The 19,487-nt window shown below is 37.0% G+C and overlaps 1 protein-coding gene across 5 annotated transcripts in view; it reads right to left on the bottom strand.

Annotated features, from left to right (window-relative positions):
- GPCPD1 (glycerophosphocholine phosphodiesterase 1) overlaps positions 1-19,487 on the bottom strand; it is a 47,859-nt gene that overhangs the window by 22,718 nt on the left and 5,654 nt on the right. For all 5 annotated transcript variants that reach the window (XM_068410140.1, XM_068410132.1, XM_068410167.1 and 2 more), the window contains exons 2-7: positions 15,738-15,822; positions 10,885-10,969; positions 9,957-10,041; positions 3,395-3,470; positions 1,532-1,573; positions 111-234 (exon numbers count right to left, since the gene is read on the bottom strand). In XM_068410140.1, the coding sequence (XP_068266241.1) occupies positions 111-234; positions 1,532-1,573; positions 3,395-3,470; positions 9,957-10,041; positions 10,885-10,969; positions 15,738-15,786 (461 nt within the window). In that variant the 5' untranslated portion in view covers positions 15,787-15,822. The remainder of the gene's footprint in view (positions 1-110; positions 235-1,531; positions 1,574-3,394; positions 3,471-9,956; positions 10,042-10,884; positions 10,970-15,737; positions 15,823-19,487) is intronic.

The raw sequence follows: 19,487 nt of genomic DNA, 5'->3' as shown, positions 1-19,487 counted from the left end.
TTAGCAACATGAAGCTAATTTAAAGGCTACATAAATTAAGTAAAAAAAGAATAACTGGTATTGACAATTAACATGAGATAAATTGCAAACTGAGATGATCAGGCTCTTACCTAAACCTTGACGTTTTAAATTTCTTCTTAGATATCACTACAGGTGGTTTCTCAGAATAATGCAGACGTAATCTTATTTCTGTTTGACATGTCAGCCACCCAGCATCCACTGTTTCAATACCATCTATCAAAAATTAAACAAGAAGTAGAAGACACTTTAATAACTTATTTTATTTTCTAAAGGGAGATCTGGACAGTTTAATATACAAAATACAAATACAGTTCCTCTGACACCATCTTCCAGACAATCCTCCTTATCACCAGCCTTAGTCAATAGTACTTCCAGAGCAATTGTTGAGTGCATCCTTTCACCTGTCTTTTCTGAACTACCCAGGATAGACAATAGATAAAAGCCAGCAAACAACTGCAGTAAGAGCATTAAATAAGAACAATGATCCTTGCCAGCTTCACATGTAAACTGTCTGCAGGAGAGCACTAAGTATTCCAGTATTAACTTTATTTATGGTATCAAGGGCTAAGTTAAGTCTCCAAAGGCAGACATAACCCCTTGTCCTGGGACCTCTCAATACACTGAATAACACTAACAGAAACGCTCAAGATTCATATGCAACTTGAGACTCCCCGTTTCTCCTGAGATATAGGTGTCAAATTAGCTCATCATAATCAATGCCAGTAAAGCAGTGTAGGTCTGCAGGACAGGATATAGCAAGAGATATGATGGGGAAACAAAACACAGAGGAGAATCCTCAACCTCACCATCAGGACAAGGATAGCCTACAAACAGGCTGGCCAGAAAGCACAAGCTGCCAAGACCAGGTGCTGAAGCAGAACCAGCAGTTTTGAAGAGTTCCTAGCAAAACGTATCATTGAATGAAAATAGGAAGAAAAATGGAAAAGCTTTAAGACAAGATGTATGAGACATGACAAAGAATTACCTTAGGCACCACAGGATTGAGCATTAAATGAGAGGTGTGTTAGAACTGCCAAAAGTGAGACATATGCACACACAAGAACATGAGGTTTGAGCTTCTGAGAGGTTTTAGCAGTTAAGTGCCTGACTAAAGAGGCAGATTGTGTACCTTTAGTATAAGTGATATTTTTCTAGGCAGGAAGAGTTTTTTCTAAGGTTAGGTTTTAAGAGAAAGCTAACAGTCTATTCTGTATTTCCAAAAATACATACTCATGTTCTAAAGTTCACAAATTTCAACCTTTAACACTAGCACATGGACAATATTTCAACTCTTCCTAGAAGTATTATTAAGATTAGAAGGGATTACAGCCTGAGTATGAATTCACAAATGCTGGACACAAAAATAACCATGTAAGCAGAGAAAACAATCACTAACAGGCAATTCATGTCAAAACTAACTTCGTATTTCAAAATATTTTTCAACAACAACATTTAATCTTGTTAAAATTAAATATGTGGTAAAGAGTAAAGGTCAATATATCTCACTTACTATGGATTCCGAAGTACCCATCGTCAATAGTAATTTCATTTTCTAGAATTAAAAGGAGGGGGAAAAAATGAAAGAAACTAATTAGTATTCACATTATAAAGAATCATTGCCAAGTTAAATTAATTCTACTTTTCCACTTAATTTCTAAAAAATGTGTTTAACAAAAAAGTAGGAAAACTGAAACAGATAAAGAATAAGCATGTTTATTGCAACCTTCTATAAAGCTTTTTCCCAATTTATGCATTTTATTAGTTTCTGCAAGAAAAAACAATCAACACATGAAATGCCATAAGATGTTTTACCTGAAGTAATCTGAACTGAGAAAAGCAAGAAAGTTGCATAATTTCCTAGCTTGCTGCAGTATTTTGCTGATAACATCTACATCTTACTAGAATCTAAGATGCTTTTCTTGTTAGTGTCAAAGACATTAAAGTTTCTTGCAAACATACAAGAAAGCTGTCCTCCTGCACATGTACAGTTAAAGCTTCTATAACAAGTTAGTCACAATTAAAATGCTTATTCTGCCCATGTGACAGAAACCAACCTAGGATGAAATATTCAAAACACTCATTTCACACTTACTTTTATCCTTACCCTCTCCTAAGTTTTAATAACTGAAATCTTAAGGCACTAAGTAAATTCACCAGCATTAACAGAATTGCAGTAGTCTAAACAAGCTACACATTTCTCAGAACATAAATCTTAACAAATTTTTGTCTCTACAGCCATTAATCCCATTTTCTTCTAAGAAGAATCATTGGCCTGCCCTCAATCTTTAATAACCACAGCCAACAATTTAGGATTATAATGATCAAGTCCTTACATCCTGGTGTTGCTGCATTTTCGTAAAGACTGCTTATGAAGCACTGAGTATTACTTGGGGGAAAAAAAATTCTGAACCATTTGGAATTAAGTTATCCAAATTTATAGATAAAGTCCTAAAGTACCCTAACAGAGGGTAGGTTGCTTCCCTAATTATTGACGAATACAGAAACATAATTTTTACAGGAATAGAAACACTTAACTAATTCAACTGAAATTTAAAAAAAAAGGGAGGGGGCGGAAATGCGATCATAGTACTATTCATGATTAACAAACAGGTGGTTTAATACCAGCTTCTTTCTAAAAGACATTCTTTCAATGCATCAGAAGGTATTTAATAGATGTAAACTCTTAAGTGTGGAGGAAATAACATTTTTCATATCCTAGAAAAGACAGTGCATAAAACATGCCATCCCATAGCAGCGTAAGAGATCTAAATTACAAGCTACATCCAAAGGTTATTTCAGTCGTTCTTTAAAAACAAACTTTTGCCCTGTTCAGAAAAGCATTAGGAACTTGTATGCAAGTCTGCATGCCACCTTTTCTTCCAGCAAAATACATTACTGCTAAATTGCCAGGTAAGTAAGCCCATTCACATTTCTATTTACATTCATCCATTTACTTAAGGAAGCCTAATTAAGAATTTTTGCTTTAAAATTTTACTAATTAAATAGTAGTTAAATAAAAACAGCAGTGACTTCACACCCTCCCCCCGACATTTCCTGTGAAAAAATAATATGGATCCTTAGTCTCAAAGAATTAAACTTACAAAAATTAATACAATTCCAAATTAATAAAAAACCAACCCATATAATCTTAAGGATGGCAGCAAAGAATTTCACATCCACTCCATTTTTAAGCCACTTATTTATATATATTTTGAGAGTAAGGCCCATGTTGTGCAAAGAAAATGTTTATACCTCCAACACATTAATAAATTTAAGTATTTTAAAGCTATAGTTATCATTCCCTCTAAACCAATGTGCAGCATATTAGCAATCTTATGCATATGCCTCAAACAGATGCAGTTGATGCCCATACCTAAAGGGGTAATTGATCGTGGTTGTAGATGAGTCTCCCACGTGTGAACTATGACTTCGCAGGGACCATCGATAGTCTGTAATTTAAAAGTTAAATGTCTGCAATAATCTCTTTTTTTATATCTGATTTTCTACCCATGAAGCTGTTTGGGATGGTTGTGAACTAGAGTTACAGATTTAAGAAAGAAAAAGAAGATGAAGAAGAAGAGGGAGGGGAGAGAGAGAATATGATAGAGAAAGAAAGAAAACAGGTCAGGCTCATCTCTTAGCCCTGCAACTGCTGATGACTCTACCTGATGTGTCAGGTTACACTACAGATGACAAAACTTGTGACAAAGTCTGACAGGGTGGAAAAGTTACACATAATTATTAAATCTTTACTGCTTATAGCTACTCCACTGAACTACTTTAGTCTCCTTCCGACACAAAAAACAAAGTGTCCCTGAACTCATGAAGTGTGATTTCTTTTTTCTAAAGATACTACAGCAACAATTTATGAAAAAACAAACCCCACATCTCTAATTCCAAACAGCAGTCAGCATCTACTCATGCAGTTAACAATTGCAGGGGTGGGTTCTCCCTCAAAATTTGCTTGACTAATTCAAAGTCTACAAAACACAGTTATTTTAGTTGTGGTACAGAAGAGTAAATTATTTACCATCTAATTAAAACAAATACTTGGAATTTTGCTGCCTCAGAACAAAAAAGACACTGATACAATCCAATTGGACAGCAGTGAAGCCCCTGCAGTCTATTCCATTTGGAGCAGGATTAGATTCTTCCACCCCAAAATTACTGTCCCTCAAAAGCCTACGTTTGTTGACAAACATAGCCAAGACTCATATAGATAATCAGAACAGTAACTCAATCTCTTCTTTCAGAACAATACAAGTTCGAAATAGCTTTCTAGGTTAAAGCTTTTAGGTAACGACAGGCTAACAACAGAAAGAACATGCCCGATTCCCAGCTCAATCACACGAAGAGGTTGTTAAGTTTCCCTTAACATTGCGTAGTTGTTACTATCAGTCCTAAGAACCACTGTCAAATACCTGCAGAGTTTGTCATTTTGGTGTTTTGGGCCTAAGTAACTCTTTATTTTCAAAAAGATTTGCTACTGTTGCCCACCTGAGTCATAAAAGCTTCAATGCCAACTTGTCCCAGTACTTCAGGTTCTTGTTTAAATAGATGCCAGATAACTGGGACATCCAGACAAGCTTCAAACTCAGCACTAAATTACATAGGACCAGAATGCTTTGTTATTTTACAAGTCACTGAATAAATTCTTTAGCAGCAGACGGGACTTTTTTTACATATATCAAGCACATTTAAGCTACTATGTTTCTGGATGAGTGACACCAAATATTTAAAAAGCGCTCAATAAGATGGGGTTTGCTCTGTGAGTCTTAGCTAAAAGCAATACAATTTTTCTAATGAATTCAGAGGCATCTATACTTAAGGGTCATGTCAGAATAAAATACATATGCTTAAAGTTCTGCTGTAAAGATAGAATGCATGTAAATGTAAGTAAAATAAGATGATACTATTGTTTTCAGTTTACTCCTGTTATAGGGCAGTTTTAATTCCCATATTCTCTGCTGCTGCCACATTGATCGCTCTTATGGACTTCTAGAAAAGTAAATAATGAGAAGGATCTTCCCTCTTCTTTCACAGCAGATCCATACTTGCATGTCACAATCTCAGTCTCCAAAGCTGAAACCCATGTTTGCCAGCAAGGAGGCTACTGTTTCCGAACACAGTGCAGGCCTGCAAGCTCTCCAACAACAACTCGCGTGAACACATACAGAACCTGTAGCCTGTGACCTTGGGAAATGCGAAACTGTCCTAACATGGATTAAGCTGTTTTCTTCAAAAGGTAAGCAAAGGTTTCTCCTTGTAGAAACTCCCAATACATTGTATTAAAATACCAATACCAGTTTATTTCTTACACTACTGTAATTGTACATTTTAATTTTGGGTTCTGATATTATGAGGAAGAATTTTAGTAACATTATCTCAACAACAAGCATTACATGCTGGAAATGTTCAGCAAAATTTCATCCCCTGAAAGGAATACAGTGAGCTGATTATGTATTTAATCCCAGGCATCCTCAACACTTTCTATACTAAGAACCACCAAGCAAAGCTACCTGGAAAAAAAGGGCAATGGATCAGAGAACAGGCACAGACATGACTGAGAGCCCTCTCACAATCCCTGCTCAGACCATCTTTGTGTTTACAGGCATTTAAATAATCTGCAGCTAAGATGTTTTAATTACCTGTAACAGAAGCCATTGTTACAATGAGGTTAAAATACTGATGTAATTTCAGTGGCATATACTGACCACAGTTGAACAACAGCCCAGTTCAGATTAGCCTGTAAGGGTAGTTAATGATGTGTCATCAATATTCATAGTATAGTAACGTTACCTAAAAAGTCAGCTTCTGCTAGGACAGTCTTAAAAGGGCACCTATCCAAATGTCACATTAAGCATCCCAGCAGGCAGTACACTGAGATTACAGTAAGTGGCATTATATGGCATGGATCCCTCTCTACTAACACACAGAATTTTTTTTTTTTTAAATAAATAAAAATTATGTTGCTTGATTTACATTTAGCTGAACATCTGATGCAATTTAAAGCTCTTAAAGGACATTCAAGAATTTTCTAAAAAAATCAAGTCCTCCTACATCGTCAGAAGCTGGGGGGTCCTCCAGTAGTTGTCAAACACTTTTGAATTGAAGGGTAAAATGCCTATGTAGCATAATGTTCCAGAGGTTCAAAGCAGCCTGATGCACACTCTGCAGGAAGTGCTTGCGTGTGCAGTGCAATTACAAAACGAAAGCACTTCTGTGGATGTTTAAATGATTATTTAGGGGGCCAGTTCCAAAATCCCTGATCCAAGGCAATGCAACAGAGTAGGCATTAGGAAAAAAAAATATGATCTTAAAAACACCACACATAATTACATTTATCCAACTGCACTTTAATTCTTAAAACTATGTTTCAAGAATATTATTCTACTTCAAGAACACAAAACAGCTAAATGCATTAGATTGCTGGATTTCTGTACCATGTAAAAGACAATAATTAAGCACAAAACCAAACAATCAACCAAAGCCATTCAGCCACCGTAACTCACTCTGCAAGGCAACAGCACATATATGTCACCTGCCAGGAAATCCTGGGCTAAATAGAGATTTTATAGCTCTAGTATTTCTGATAAGAGTTTAACAGACAATCTGCTATCTCAGCGCAGTCACGGCAGAGGTGTTCCCTTGTTATTATCAGGTTAACCATGGGTTATTAGTCTAGCAAAAGCTTTTCTATGGCATTCTGTTATTAAAGAAATTACTGAGTCTAGACCCAAGTTTCATCTTTATTACTATATTCCAGGCACTAAATGGATTTGATTTATTTAACATTTTGGAAAAGTAAATTTAAGTCTCATTTGAAACCTCTACAATGAAATAATATTCTCACAAGCGTAAAAAATGTTCAGTGATTCAGTTTTAAAGTCCTGCTACATGCACAGATAGCTTAGTTATTTCTTACTTTCCTTGAAAGAAATAACCCTAAACTTGCATGTCTATTTACTGTTGAAAAAACAAATACAGAACATAGCTTAAACAGAATAAGGTATGTATCTTCCTTACTAAGATTTTCAAATATGCTTCATGCAAACAATACCAAAGCATTTGCCTAAAACATCTGATATACACAAGACTTAAATTCCAGACAAGGGGGTTTTGGTTCTCCCCCTCCTCCTGAACAAACAGGAGGTGTGTGTACAATAAAATATGGGAAGATCCTCACAGTAAGGTAACCAGTACTGGCCTATGTTTAAGAAAAGAACAAACCTTGAGCAAAATAGTTTAAATTACTGTCTTATTTCATCAACTGTATGTATTTTTCTTTTAAAATGCTTAAGGTGACTCTTATGTTATCATTAAAATGTCTGCAATGTAGTAAAAGCTCTTGATATGCAGGAGCCAAGACTTGCACCAATTTTATAGTAAGATGTTCATTGTATATACATTCATTTATTTGTATTCCTACAAATATTCTATAAATTTTAATACATTATGTATAAAAAACATGCTCTATTTACATAACCACAATCTGTTAACATCAAAATGCTTCGGTGCAAACAAACCAAACTTCCCATGACATTGTACTATCCTTCAAGCAAAACAATTTAACTGAGATCAAATTATCACTTTTTTTTTTTTAAAGGGAGGTGAGAGAAATATTTTTTTTCAAAAATGTGAATTATTATATGTATTGTCACATCTAGTCTGTAGCAATGCTTTGGATAATATGAGAACTATCATTTCTCTGTGTAAACATGTATCACCCCCAGCTTTGCCACCATGTTCATCTCAAGCATCTTTGAAGATGCAGTTGATATAGAAAGGAAGGGAACAGTAACTTCAGCTGGATCTCTTCAGCATGACTTACTCAATTATGTGGTGTCAAATTCATATATTCAGACTGTAACATATATGACTAAACATGTATTTAAGTTATCCTACTACAGGCCATGACACACAAAATTGCACTGACCTAAAAAACTAACAGTGTCTAAAGGATCATATATTGCAAGTCTATCACATTTAGGAGATTAATCACATGCAATGCCTAATGAAAAAAATTACTGAAATAAAAATATTCAGAATAATTTAACTTAGAAGTATCAGACAAAATTCCTTATCAGAGTTGTTAATGCTGAAGTCCTCCATATACTGTCTCTTTTGCACTATATTGTGCATTATATTCCTGTTAGAATGAAGGGATCCTGCTTTTTCATTGTTCTTCAAAAAAATTTACAAAAAGAGGAAGAAAACATTGTAGCTAGAATTCTTTTCTTCAAAAGACTATGTTATGAGAAATAAATAGTCACAGGTACAGGCTAGACACTGATAAGTGGATAACCACGTACCCTGTCAAATCACGTATTTTGTTTTGTAGGGTGGTTTTCTTTTTGCCTCCTTTTTATAGACAGTAGCTCTTTATGCTCGTATTCCATAAAATTTATACTTACCTTGGCAGACTCTGCATCACACGGTACATAAAGCGTGCACGATACAGAGCACCTACTTAAAGAAACACACTCACCAATACATATTGTAAACTTTTTCAAATAATAAAACGGAAATTGTGTTGCCTATGAGCACATTTTCTGCCAATCTGTTCTCACTAAGTGTGCTTTTTCTAGTGTGCTATTGCTTACATTTTAACTTATAGGCATTTGAGAGAAAGAGTTCCATCAGAGCTGCTAGGCTGTAAAAATTGATCTATTTTTGGCCTCAGTTTGAACTCAGAAAAATGAATCTATTATTGGCCTTCCCTTCTTTTGCCTCTGAATAACAATTCAAACATCAGTTTCAGATTAGAGTATTTCACATGCTGTAACGAAAAAACAGAATGCAGTCTCTTGTATGTCATTTAAAATTAGTATACTTCACTGAGATGACACCTCTGTCAAATATTTTTTTCAGTGAAAGAAAGGCTAGTCCAGCTGCCAAAAACTTAAAAGACTCTTGACAGTAATTTAAAATATTTAAAAGATAGAGACCAGATGATTCTATAACTCCTTTGCACATTTAGCCACAGCCTTCATAATCCCAATTTCAATTAAGAACTAAAGCCCAGCGTGAACAGCTACAGGATATTAGTAGAGTAAGAAAGACAGCAAAGATAGCTTTAAATGGGTTATTTCTTACAGTTATTACTTGTTATTAAGAAAAATAGTTAAAGAGTAGCTGCTTATTTTCCCAAATTAGTCCAACTTTTTTCTGGATGCAGTCTCATCCCTAGTCTGAAGAAGAGCTTCCCCCTTACCCTAGTATTTCTACTGACCAGAATACTGCCACATACATTCAACTCACATGCAACTTTGACATCAATACCTGTAAAAACACATCTGTGTCTGTCTCTTGGGTTCCCCCCTACCCCCAAGTCATGCAAATACCTATATACAAACCTAGAGAAAACACCAGGATGCGCCATTCCTTGTTTTACCTTTTCACTCCAAGACATTAACGTGTTAATTATGCAGCACAAAAGCTAGTTAATACTTCTAATGCTTCACCAAAAAATCTGCAGTAATTTTAAAAACTGTAGTAGATTAGACAAATTTAAATACACCTGCTCACACTAACCATTTTTCTCCTGCTATCACTTGCTTCCATGCTAGAGATGCTTGCCCTGCTGAAGTCCATATTCAATTATAAGCGCAGTTGTTATAGCCCCACTATAACTAATGAGAACTTCACCTTATCATTTAAGCTTATAATAAAAGTCAGGCATTTCACTATCACTGGAATTTTTGAAACACTAACACTGGTAAAAGAAGACAATTTAACAAAAATAATTAAAGTTAACAGCATATGGTCATGTATTTCCAGAAGTGAACTGCTTGTATTTCCACAAGTGTTTCATATGTTGCAATTTAAGATTTATTTCTAAAAACTCGAGTTTAACTCAGAAAATCATTTTTACTTCAAATAAGGGATTTTTTACTAGGGATGAGCTAACTTAAAATAAAAAAGGTTGTACATACCTTAGGTTCTAGGAAGTACCCTTTAAAATAACGATACTGAACAGGAATTCCTCTACAAAGCTCTACAGTAGCTTTCCATAACTCACTGTGGAAAAAAACCAAAACAGTTTCAAAATACAGCCTAACAGCCACCTCAGACATATGTCTGTCCTAAGTGATATTCTCAAATCAATTTTAGTGCATTGCTGTAAGAAAGGTTTTTACAAGGTAACTTAGCCAAACATGCACAAAGCACAATAAATACCACAGATCTGAAGTGCTCTAATGGAGCAAGAATTCTCATCCTCATTTAACAGATGGGGAAAACATGATGAAATAATTCAAGGACTCACAGCAAGTCACTGACAGAATTATAAATACATCCTGCAAGTCACGTGTTCCTGCATCATACAAACAGCCATAGGCAGGGCACTATTTTAAGAAAACACTGAATTCCTCCACTGTATTTAAACCTCCTTCATATACACTCAGGTTTATGTACACACAAACCACTGAGGAGTTTTAATGTAACTGTCATCTTAAATATTCTTCTTCCCCATCTCTTTATAGCCACAATAACAACTTTTATAGGTTAAAAAGAAAGTAAACACCATAAACATCTGCTATAACATGCTGTATAGTTATGGCACTGAGAATTATCCACAGCACTTTCTTATTCAACATTTCTACAACTAAACTACTGAAACATGCCACCCACAATGGCAGAAGAATCATCTGTAACTAGAAAAGCATACCCAAGTTAAACATTTTCTTAGACACGTTCCTAAGCATTCAAAATGTTCAAGGGCAACACAAGAAATTCTGGAGAGTTTTACTAATAGTATGGGTAGCTCAACAGTTTACAAACTCAAAGCCAGAATAAATTTGTTGCTCCACAACTCCAGCTACTTCAAAAGGAACAAATAAAAAACAAAAAAATCCAACTTACTGATCATCAGTTTGGAGGACCACTGCAACTTGTGGGTTCCAATTTCCCAAAGCACTGCAGCTCCCGCATATCGCGAAAACCTCTCCTAAAAAGATGCAAACAAACAGAAAAACCCCACAATTATCATCACTCAAACCTATATGGAATTACTAAGTACAGCCTACATGGTCAAACCTTAAAATATTCTAAACACCCATTCAAACTCCCTCTTTTTGGTTCAGAAAGGAATTTCCCCCCCACCCAAAATAACCGTGTTTTCTTCTCCATCATAAAGCCAGACCTCACTGAGAGAGAGACTACTGACAACCCCAGCTCTTAAAAGGGTTGGCTTCCAAATCCTCCTGAAGTAATATTGTTCAAAAATCTCTGCAAATGCAGCAGGCAGACTTTCACTGTAAAATGCTTATTGTCAAGATGAACCAGGTTTTCCAATATTCTGTATAGGGTTTTTTTTTTTTCATATATATACACACACAGTACTGAGTAACATACATGTCTAAAAGCATAATTCTCAGAAATTCATACCCATAATCTAGAAAGCACAGACAAATAAGAAGTTGCTAGCATCATTATCAAGACAACACACCCATTTAATTTTATTCCTGTGAGAAAAAAAATTAATTTTGCTGCTATGCTTTCCATTTTTTTATTGGATATAAAAACATAATGCTGTTACACAAAAAAAACCCCAAACATTAAATTGTCACACTGTCTACCCTAATGCCTACACATATGGAAAGAACACAAAACATTACAATAGTATAAGAACGCTTGATTCTGGCATATCCAGGAGTTCATGTTAACATTGCAACTTATCCTTGTTTTTCATACAAAACCTATATACACACACACACACATATATGACTAAGAACAACAACAATAAATACAAATAGAAAGGACAAATCAATATTTTGCTTTTACAGAGTTTCAACAATATTTTTAGACACAAGAAAAAAAATCTGATGTAGAAGTAGAAAATGGAAAGTTTTTAAAGTATGTTCATGCACCATCTGCTTAACCTTTTAGTCTTGCTATGCAAAATGTAAAAACTACCAGGGTATTGGAGCAACTTCTAAAAAAAATGCAATAAAAAAAATAATGAAGTTTACTTCAGCCTCTAATAGCAAATGTCTAAATGTAAAGTTTCAAACAAAGTCACCCTTAAATCAAAGTAGACATGAGGAAGTTCAGCTAAAGTTAAGTCAGCCCCTAATATGGGGCTGGATGACATGACACCAGTTGAGAAAAATGAGAGAGGGTATCCAGAACCATCCTGCATGCCTCATCAACAGGAAAAGCAAGGATCAAACTGCTAGCTGAAAACTCAGAGATAAAAAAAGTATCAGTGTTAACAAATGCAAGATAGAAATATCTGTGATGGTGATTTCACGTTCTCAAACTGGGAAAGCAGCAGCAATAGTGTTGGAGCCACAATAATCTGAATATACAAAGAAGGCAAGCTATATACAACAAAGATACGCTACCTTTTACTAAGCCAAATACCACAGCTGGAACTTCAAGTCTGAAAAAAAAGCTTTGAGGATGTACTTATGCCTCTAAAACTGTGTCCTTTTTCCCCAGCTATACAGGGTAATCTAATAAGAGATAGGTTTGTTTGTTACCAGGTTTGCTTATAAAAGAAGCCCCTGCAGACCCAGGAGTTGAAAAAAATCTACAAAAGCCAGGAATTAAGTGAGATTATTTCGGGTTTTGGGAACAAATTATCTTTGAGAATATCTTGAACTACAAACCCTTTTTTTTATAAAATATTTTGATCCATTTCATAACAAAAAGAAAATCCAAGCTTTTTGGATGCTCACTGTAAGCACACAAATGCAGACAAAAATCAGCTGTATGAGTATACTTACTATGCAATTCACTGCACACAATGGCCCAGGTCACGTGCTTCACCTTTTCCACTCTGTACTGCAGCATGTTATGGTTTGTTTTTGTAAGGGGGAGGGGTAACGGGGAGAGGGAAGGCCAACTGAATACCACACAGTTGGAATTTCTGACTGTAGTTATTAAAGAGAAGCTAAGATTCTTTTAATATTCCTTTAAAATAGCAGCATTTAGTACATCTTAGTGCACATGCTGGTCAATCTCTGAAGTGCCATCTAAATTATATGCCTCTTAGTAGCAGCTAGCTAGAATAGTTTTCTGGTCTTTTTTAAACAAACAAAAAAGTGTGAACATTCAGCGAACACTTCTCACTCGGCAAGGTACAACACACAAAAGGCAACACTTGAACAAGACACACAGTCACTCCTAAACTCACGTCAACAATTACATCGCAAGTCTGAATCAGGATTTGTAAAATGCTGCTTAAACTATCCCAGGAAAGGCACAAGAAAGATGCATGATAAACTGGAGCATTTCTAAACTCAGTGGGGTTTGGTTTTGTTTTGAGTTTTAAGCTCAGGGGTCCTCAACTTCTCCCTCTCCCCTTGCCAGGGAATCCGATGCTGCTACTGGCAGAGCTCCTTCAGCTACAGCAAAGAGGAAGCTACTCCAGGCCTTTTGCCCAGTCTCAAAGCTTGCAACAGCCTCACTGATGTTGCAATCTCTTTGCTCTGGCCAGCTCTGTTGGAGCAGAATTTTTGTGTACAGTTGGGAGCTAGAAGCTTCATTTTTTTATTTCATATTAGTTAATATTTGGCCCCCAACATAAGAAGGACATGGAGCTGTTGGAACGAGTCCAGAGGAAGGCCACAAAGATGATCAGAAGGCTGGAGCACCTCTCCTATGAAGACAGGCTGAGAGAGTTGGGGCTGTTCAGCCTGGAGAAGAGAAGGCTCCGGGGAGACCTTATAGCAGCCTTCCAGTACTTCAAGGGGGCCTACAGGAAAGCGGGAGAGGGGCTTTTTACAAGGGAAAGTAGTGACAGGACAAGCGGGAATGGTTTTAAACTGAAAGAGGGTAGATTTAGATTAGATATTAGGAAGAAATTCTTTACTGTGAGGGTGGTGAGACACTGGAACAGGTTGCCCAGAGAAGCTGTGGATGCCCCCTCCCTGGCAGTGTTTAAGGCCAGGTTGTATAAGGCTTTGAGCAACCTGGTCTAGTGGAAAGGTGTCCCTGCCTGTGGCAGGGGGCTTGGAACTAGATAATCTGTAAGGTCACTTCCAACCCAAACCATTCTATGATTCTATCTAGCAGTCTCTTGGTATGGGACTGTGCCCCGATGAAGACTTAAAGGAGTCACAGCCAGTAACCAGTGACCCTCTTCCTTCCACTAGGATGAGGCAGAAATGAAGCACTCCATGATACAAATATGTAAAAACTTCTGTCAATGTGATCGTCGTCATCACCAATGTTGACTCCAGAAGTGGTTTGGCTAGAGGGAGTGAGTCAAAGCATCATTCCTTTGCTTTTGATGACCTTTTATCCTGCCAGTTAGCCTGGAACCACTGGCTTTGACATCAACAGGAAGGGACAGTGATGAGGACACAGGGAGCACGTTAGTGCGCAAGGTGAGGATTCTTGCCTCACCAACTAACTACTCACCATGGTGACCTTGACAAAATCAGTACATGTTGTTTCTAAATAAACTGGAAATTTTGCTGTTTGTAGAACTCTGATAGCTCTGAAGACCTACCTCTCTGCTGTCACAAGACTGCATTGTGCCACTGCTGCATCTCAAAGCTCTTCTCCCCGGTCAAAACCAACAGTATCAATACTGTCACAAGGAGAAGCAACCTTCTCTATCACCTCTTTACATTATACACATGATAAGTATTTCCAAGTAATTCTTTATAACAAGACACTAGTTCTCCCTAATCCTAATGTTGCAGATATTATCAGTAAAAGAAAAAGTTACACATGCAAAGTCAACTTTGCTAGTGACAGTACCATCACAACAGCAGAAGCAACACTGTAAACAGGGCAAAAAGAGCACAGCTTGCAATACTCCACTGTATAGCTACACCAGTGTTTTATAGTCTCGTTTGATCTAAAGTAAATTTATTCTTGAATTTTAAAGTTTCCTCCAGAATGCTATAAAAACATTACTCCTTACTAAAGGTTTCATATCCATATCGTGTGTCAATGTTCAGTTCCCAAATTCCCAATCAAATGGGAGAAACACAGGAGAGGTCCAACAGGTGGCAGATGTCAAAACTTTTGAAATGTTTTTATGATTTTTTTCCTGCAACTACAACAGACCCTTATGCCATCTGGTATTTGCCTGTAACAGGAATTTTGCCAATCTGTACATGCTCCCAAATTCATCTGCTCCTGTTTTTTGGCAATCTTCCTTTAAAGTTCCTAAAGATGAAGGTCAAATAAGCACAACTGATCAACACTAAATCTTGGTGTTCTACATGATCTGACACCTCGTGTTCCTCATTTAGATTACGGAAGTTATTTTATACTTTTTTGCACAGATAGGACTTTGAATTAAGCTGCATATTCTTTCTGTCCTTAACCCCTAGTACAGGTCACATCTTGTTATGGAGAACTTTCAACAGGGATGCAGAGAATAAAAACCAGAACAAACACAACAATGCATGCCTGAATACCATAGTCCAGAATGTAAATACTTGTTTCCATGGAATAAAAAGTTAGAGACAGAACACTGGTTTTAAAACAATCATAACCATATCAGTTAGCATCACAATCTCTAGCACAGTATGAAATAGTTGTTTGAAGAAAAAGGTAAAAATTAATTCCCAAATCTCATTTTCAAATTCCTATGTGAAATGTCTTATTTTACAATGACTTATCATCTTGATATGTGAACTGACATGTTCTTTTACCTCTGAGGAATACAGAAAATACAGCCTTTGAACATTCTTCTATTCAGTTTTCTTTTAGTTAAACCACACAAAAAGGTGAAAGCATGATTTGGGTACCTGGTACTGATGGTCCTCTTACTTCAAAAGTCACTTGAGAAGAGGTCATACTTGAGAACTTTCGTCTTAGGATAGTTTAAGTCTCCTGTAGTGGGAGGGAAAAATATTACATTTCAGGAACAATACACTACATCTGTTGCTGCCCTAAGTAAGAGGAAACACAAATCCCACCACTTACAGGGAAACAAGCCACTAGTGATGTTACTGTTTGAGTGAGCAGTAAAAATAGAAAGCTCTTTAGAACAAGCAGCAGCCCCAGAAAATAGCATCCAACTGCAGAAGACACTGTTGCAACACTGGCATGAGAAAAAGACTACTAAATCAAATACCATATGCAAGTATCAATATCATGTAGCATTCATCAGTCTTCAGATTTTCAAGATTTTTCAAAAACTTCTGTTTTGACTAATTTTGCTCCCAAGAGGCCACTGGAAGTTATAAGACATTTTAAGATTATGACCTTTGGCCAGCAGTAACTTCTGACTATCTTCATGTGCTATTCTTTAGCATCCTCTTCAAAACACAAGAAAGGTTTTATAGACAACCATTATCACCTTGAAGGAAAAAGGGAGGAACCCATGATAGATGACAGCTCTCTGCTGTCACAGGCAGTGAGTTGTTCATCACCTTGGGCTCTGCTCCCCTACCAAAACTTCCAGCCTTTCACGTGGAGCACCAGCAATGAGAAGCACCAAGCAGTCTTCAAAACACCACAGCAGGAAGGGACTGCCTATAGCCTCTGTAGCCAGGACAGCAGCTGGAAGATAGACCCTGCTTCAATTTTCCACCCTCCTCCAAAACACAATAACTTGATGGAAAAAAGCTGGCAGAATCCCACCCTCTCCATTACACAGAAACACTATTGATGTAAAATACCCTTTTATATTATTTATGAAAGTAGTAGTCATATCGAAGTCTAAGTCTGGATGTTGTTATGCTGTCATCACCCGAGTATATTCCTTTGGACATGGGCTGCAAAATAATCATACTCATTATATGCAGAATTAACTTTGCAATGCTCTCAAATAATTCATTTCTTTATATATCACTGAGGTTTTTTTTTAAATTAAGCAAATAGAATGTTTTTATTACTATCTTTGAACAGGACAAAAAACACTTTATTTCAGTACAATGTTGGTCATCAACCCTCTAGTAACAGCTTTAATAATAGTGACAAGAACTAACAGCACTAGAGAGCAATCTACTTTTCATAAGCTCTACTACAAGCCCTTGCCTTCAAAAAGCACAGGATAGCTTACCAGAAGCCTTGAAACCAAGAAAAGCTAAAGAAAGTCACACACCAAGTAGGAAAAATATAGGGGAAAAGCTCATAATCCATCCCTATTCCTCCTGGGCAATCAGAAAGTTATTTAAGGTCTGAAGTTCAAACACCTACAATTTTTCTTCTGGATGTTCTCCTTCCCTTCCTCTCTTAATCTATTCCTTTTCTAACTATTGCTGCCTTTATTTTACATTCATTTTTCTCCTCCCTTATTTCCCTCCCTCAATGTCAAGGGAGATGACTTTTCGGTGGTAAAATGAGAGCAAGAAAATGGTAGCAATATAGATGTTTCTGGTCATATATTCCAATTCCGCACATAATCTTTTACAAGTAACATTTCTGTAAATAATAAAATCCCAAACTACTGAAGCTAGAAATAAGCACATTCAATAAACAGGAATTCCATGAAGTGCACACCCTTTATGAACTTTGTCACATGTGTGTCATTAGGTAGTCTGTATGTTAACAGTGACACATTCTAGCATTTAATTTTTAGCAGTTATTTATAGACACAGAGGCGCAGCAAGTTTCAGTGCTGAAACTAAAACTGGACTTGTGAAACTGGTCCAGTATGACACAAAAATCTCAGTTTGAAGCAGAGAATATGAACTACTAGTGTGCATTTATGATGACGCTGAATAGCTCAGGGCCTTGGCTGTATTCACCGACTGTCCTTGCTTGGACATCCTTTAACTGAAAAGGCAGAGGAGCCAAAGGCCAGATGAAGTAGGCAAAAATGCCTTGCCAAAGACCACAAAGCAGGTAAGTGCCAGCTGAAGCCTGAACCCAGTTCTCCAAAGCAAGAACAGGCTTCTGCCTTGTAAAAAAAGCTGTTTCCAAAGCCAATGCAACATGAGTCATTTAACTTGACAAAAACTAGCATGTCCATCTTACTCCAAATTAATTAACTACCCATCTGTTCCTAGAGAAAATCTGAAATCCTGTTATTAAGTCTATAAAGCTTTTAGCCAATCTTGTAAAAATTCTGTGTACCTACTTGCAAGACATTTGTGGGCTTTTCTAAACTGCCTAGTAAAAGCATATTACTTTTCCATACAACAGTCGTTAATTGTAAGGAGATTTCGATAAACTTCATAAAATTGTCAAAATTCTGCTCAAAAGGCGTTTTATCTTAAAGACTTGCTCAACTTGCCCAAGGGGTGTATATCAGGAGAAGAAAAACTCTAGTTTACATCACCAAACACAAGCATGACTTTTCTAGACGAACTGCAGCTACAGGTATCGCACTCACGTTCACATTTAGCATCAAAGTACAACTCCTCATTTTGAAGAAACATCTTTTCTAGCAGAGCACTGTATGTAAACATACAGCAAGGAAAAAAATAGATCTGCTTTTTGTTAATGAATCAAGCCTATGTTGTATATTATCATGCACTTAGAAAGCATTCTGTACTTTCAAGACATGATACAAAAATGTTTTATTTAGGGGAAAAAAGCATAAGTTTAGCTGTCTAGTTACTGATGCTTCCCGAGAAGAGGGAGTAGTTTAGTTCTCAGAGAGAAATGGCAAGAAACCTTAGACAATGAAATCCTCTGACCGGCAGGTGTCAGGCGATCCTTTAAACCCTATGTTCCTTCCTTCAGACTTCCAGTGCTGCCTCACCAAAGGAGCTGACAAAGAATAACGAGATCCTCTCTGCTCCCCACACCTGTAAAGATGGGCTGTTTGGGAAAATGTAAAGAATCCTCAGCTCACAGGGGTCATAACTGTCTCCTCAGGGGAACTGAAACGAGTTAGAACAGTTACATTAAGTGTGTTAAACGCTTCCTAATCAGCAAACATTAACAAAGTCAACCGAGCAGAGATTTACGAACTAGAAGTTCCTGTGTGACAACCATTTTTAAACGACTTTTGGGTTCAAAAGTATTAAAGCTGAATTCACATCTGTTGCAACTACATGCGTCCAAATGCTAGCCTGGGGTGCAAACAATTGCCCCTCATCCTATGTCCCACTTCCTCCCTTTGGTCAGCTTTTATGGACTGCAACTACAGGCAAGCAAGCAATGAACACTTGAATCTCAGTCATTTCCTCATGGGAAAGAGAGGTCTCACCCAGGCAGACTTTCACACAATGGTATCAGCACTTCACTTTAAAAAAAAAAAAAAGTGTCTCTCTACCTGGAGAAACGTGTTCTTTCCCCCACCATGTCACAGTTCAAGTCTCTCTCACACTCTTCTCCTTTTGCAAAGCAAACCCTTACCTTCCACAATCTCTGGAGGCTTCCCAAGAAGATGTTGACTGCACAGCAGCAGCACTCTGAGTCCTGGGGCTGTACTGACCTGCCTTCAAAAGCTTGACTCAGGTAACCCTGCCCATCAACCAACCTCACTGTATAAAACAGGCTGTCTGCAAAGCTTCCAGAGCAGGGACAAGATCAACAGCCTACTAGTTAGGGTGATGGTCAATCTTGGTTCCCCTGCCACAAGACAAAGCTCTCCTCATTGT

Source organism: Nyctibius grandis, chromosome 1 (assembly GCF_013368605.1).
Source record: "Nyctibius grandis isolate bNycGra1 chromosome 1, bNycGra1.pri, whole genome shotgun sequence".
NCBI classification, from domain to species: Eukaryota; Metazoa; Chordata; class Aves; order Nyctibiiformes; family Nyctibiidae; genus Nyctibius; species Nyctibius grandis.
Note: the sequence above shows the minus strand (reverse complement) of the source record. Positions and strands in the feature narration are given on the sequence as shown.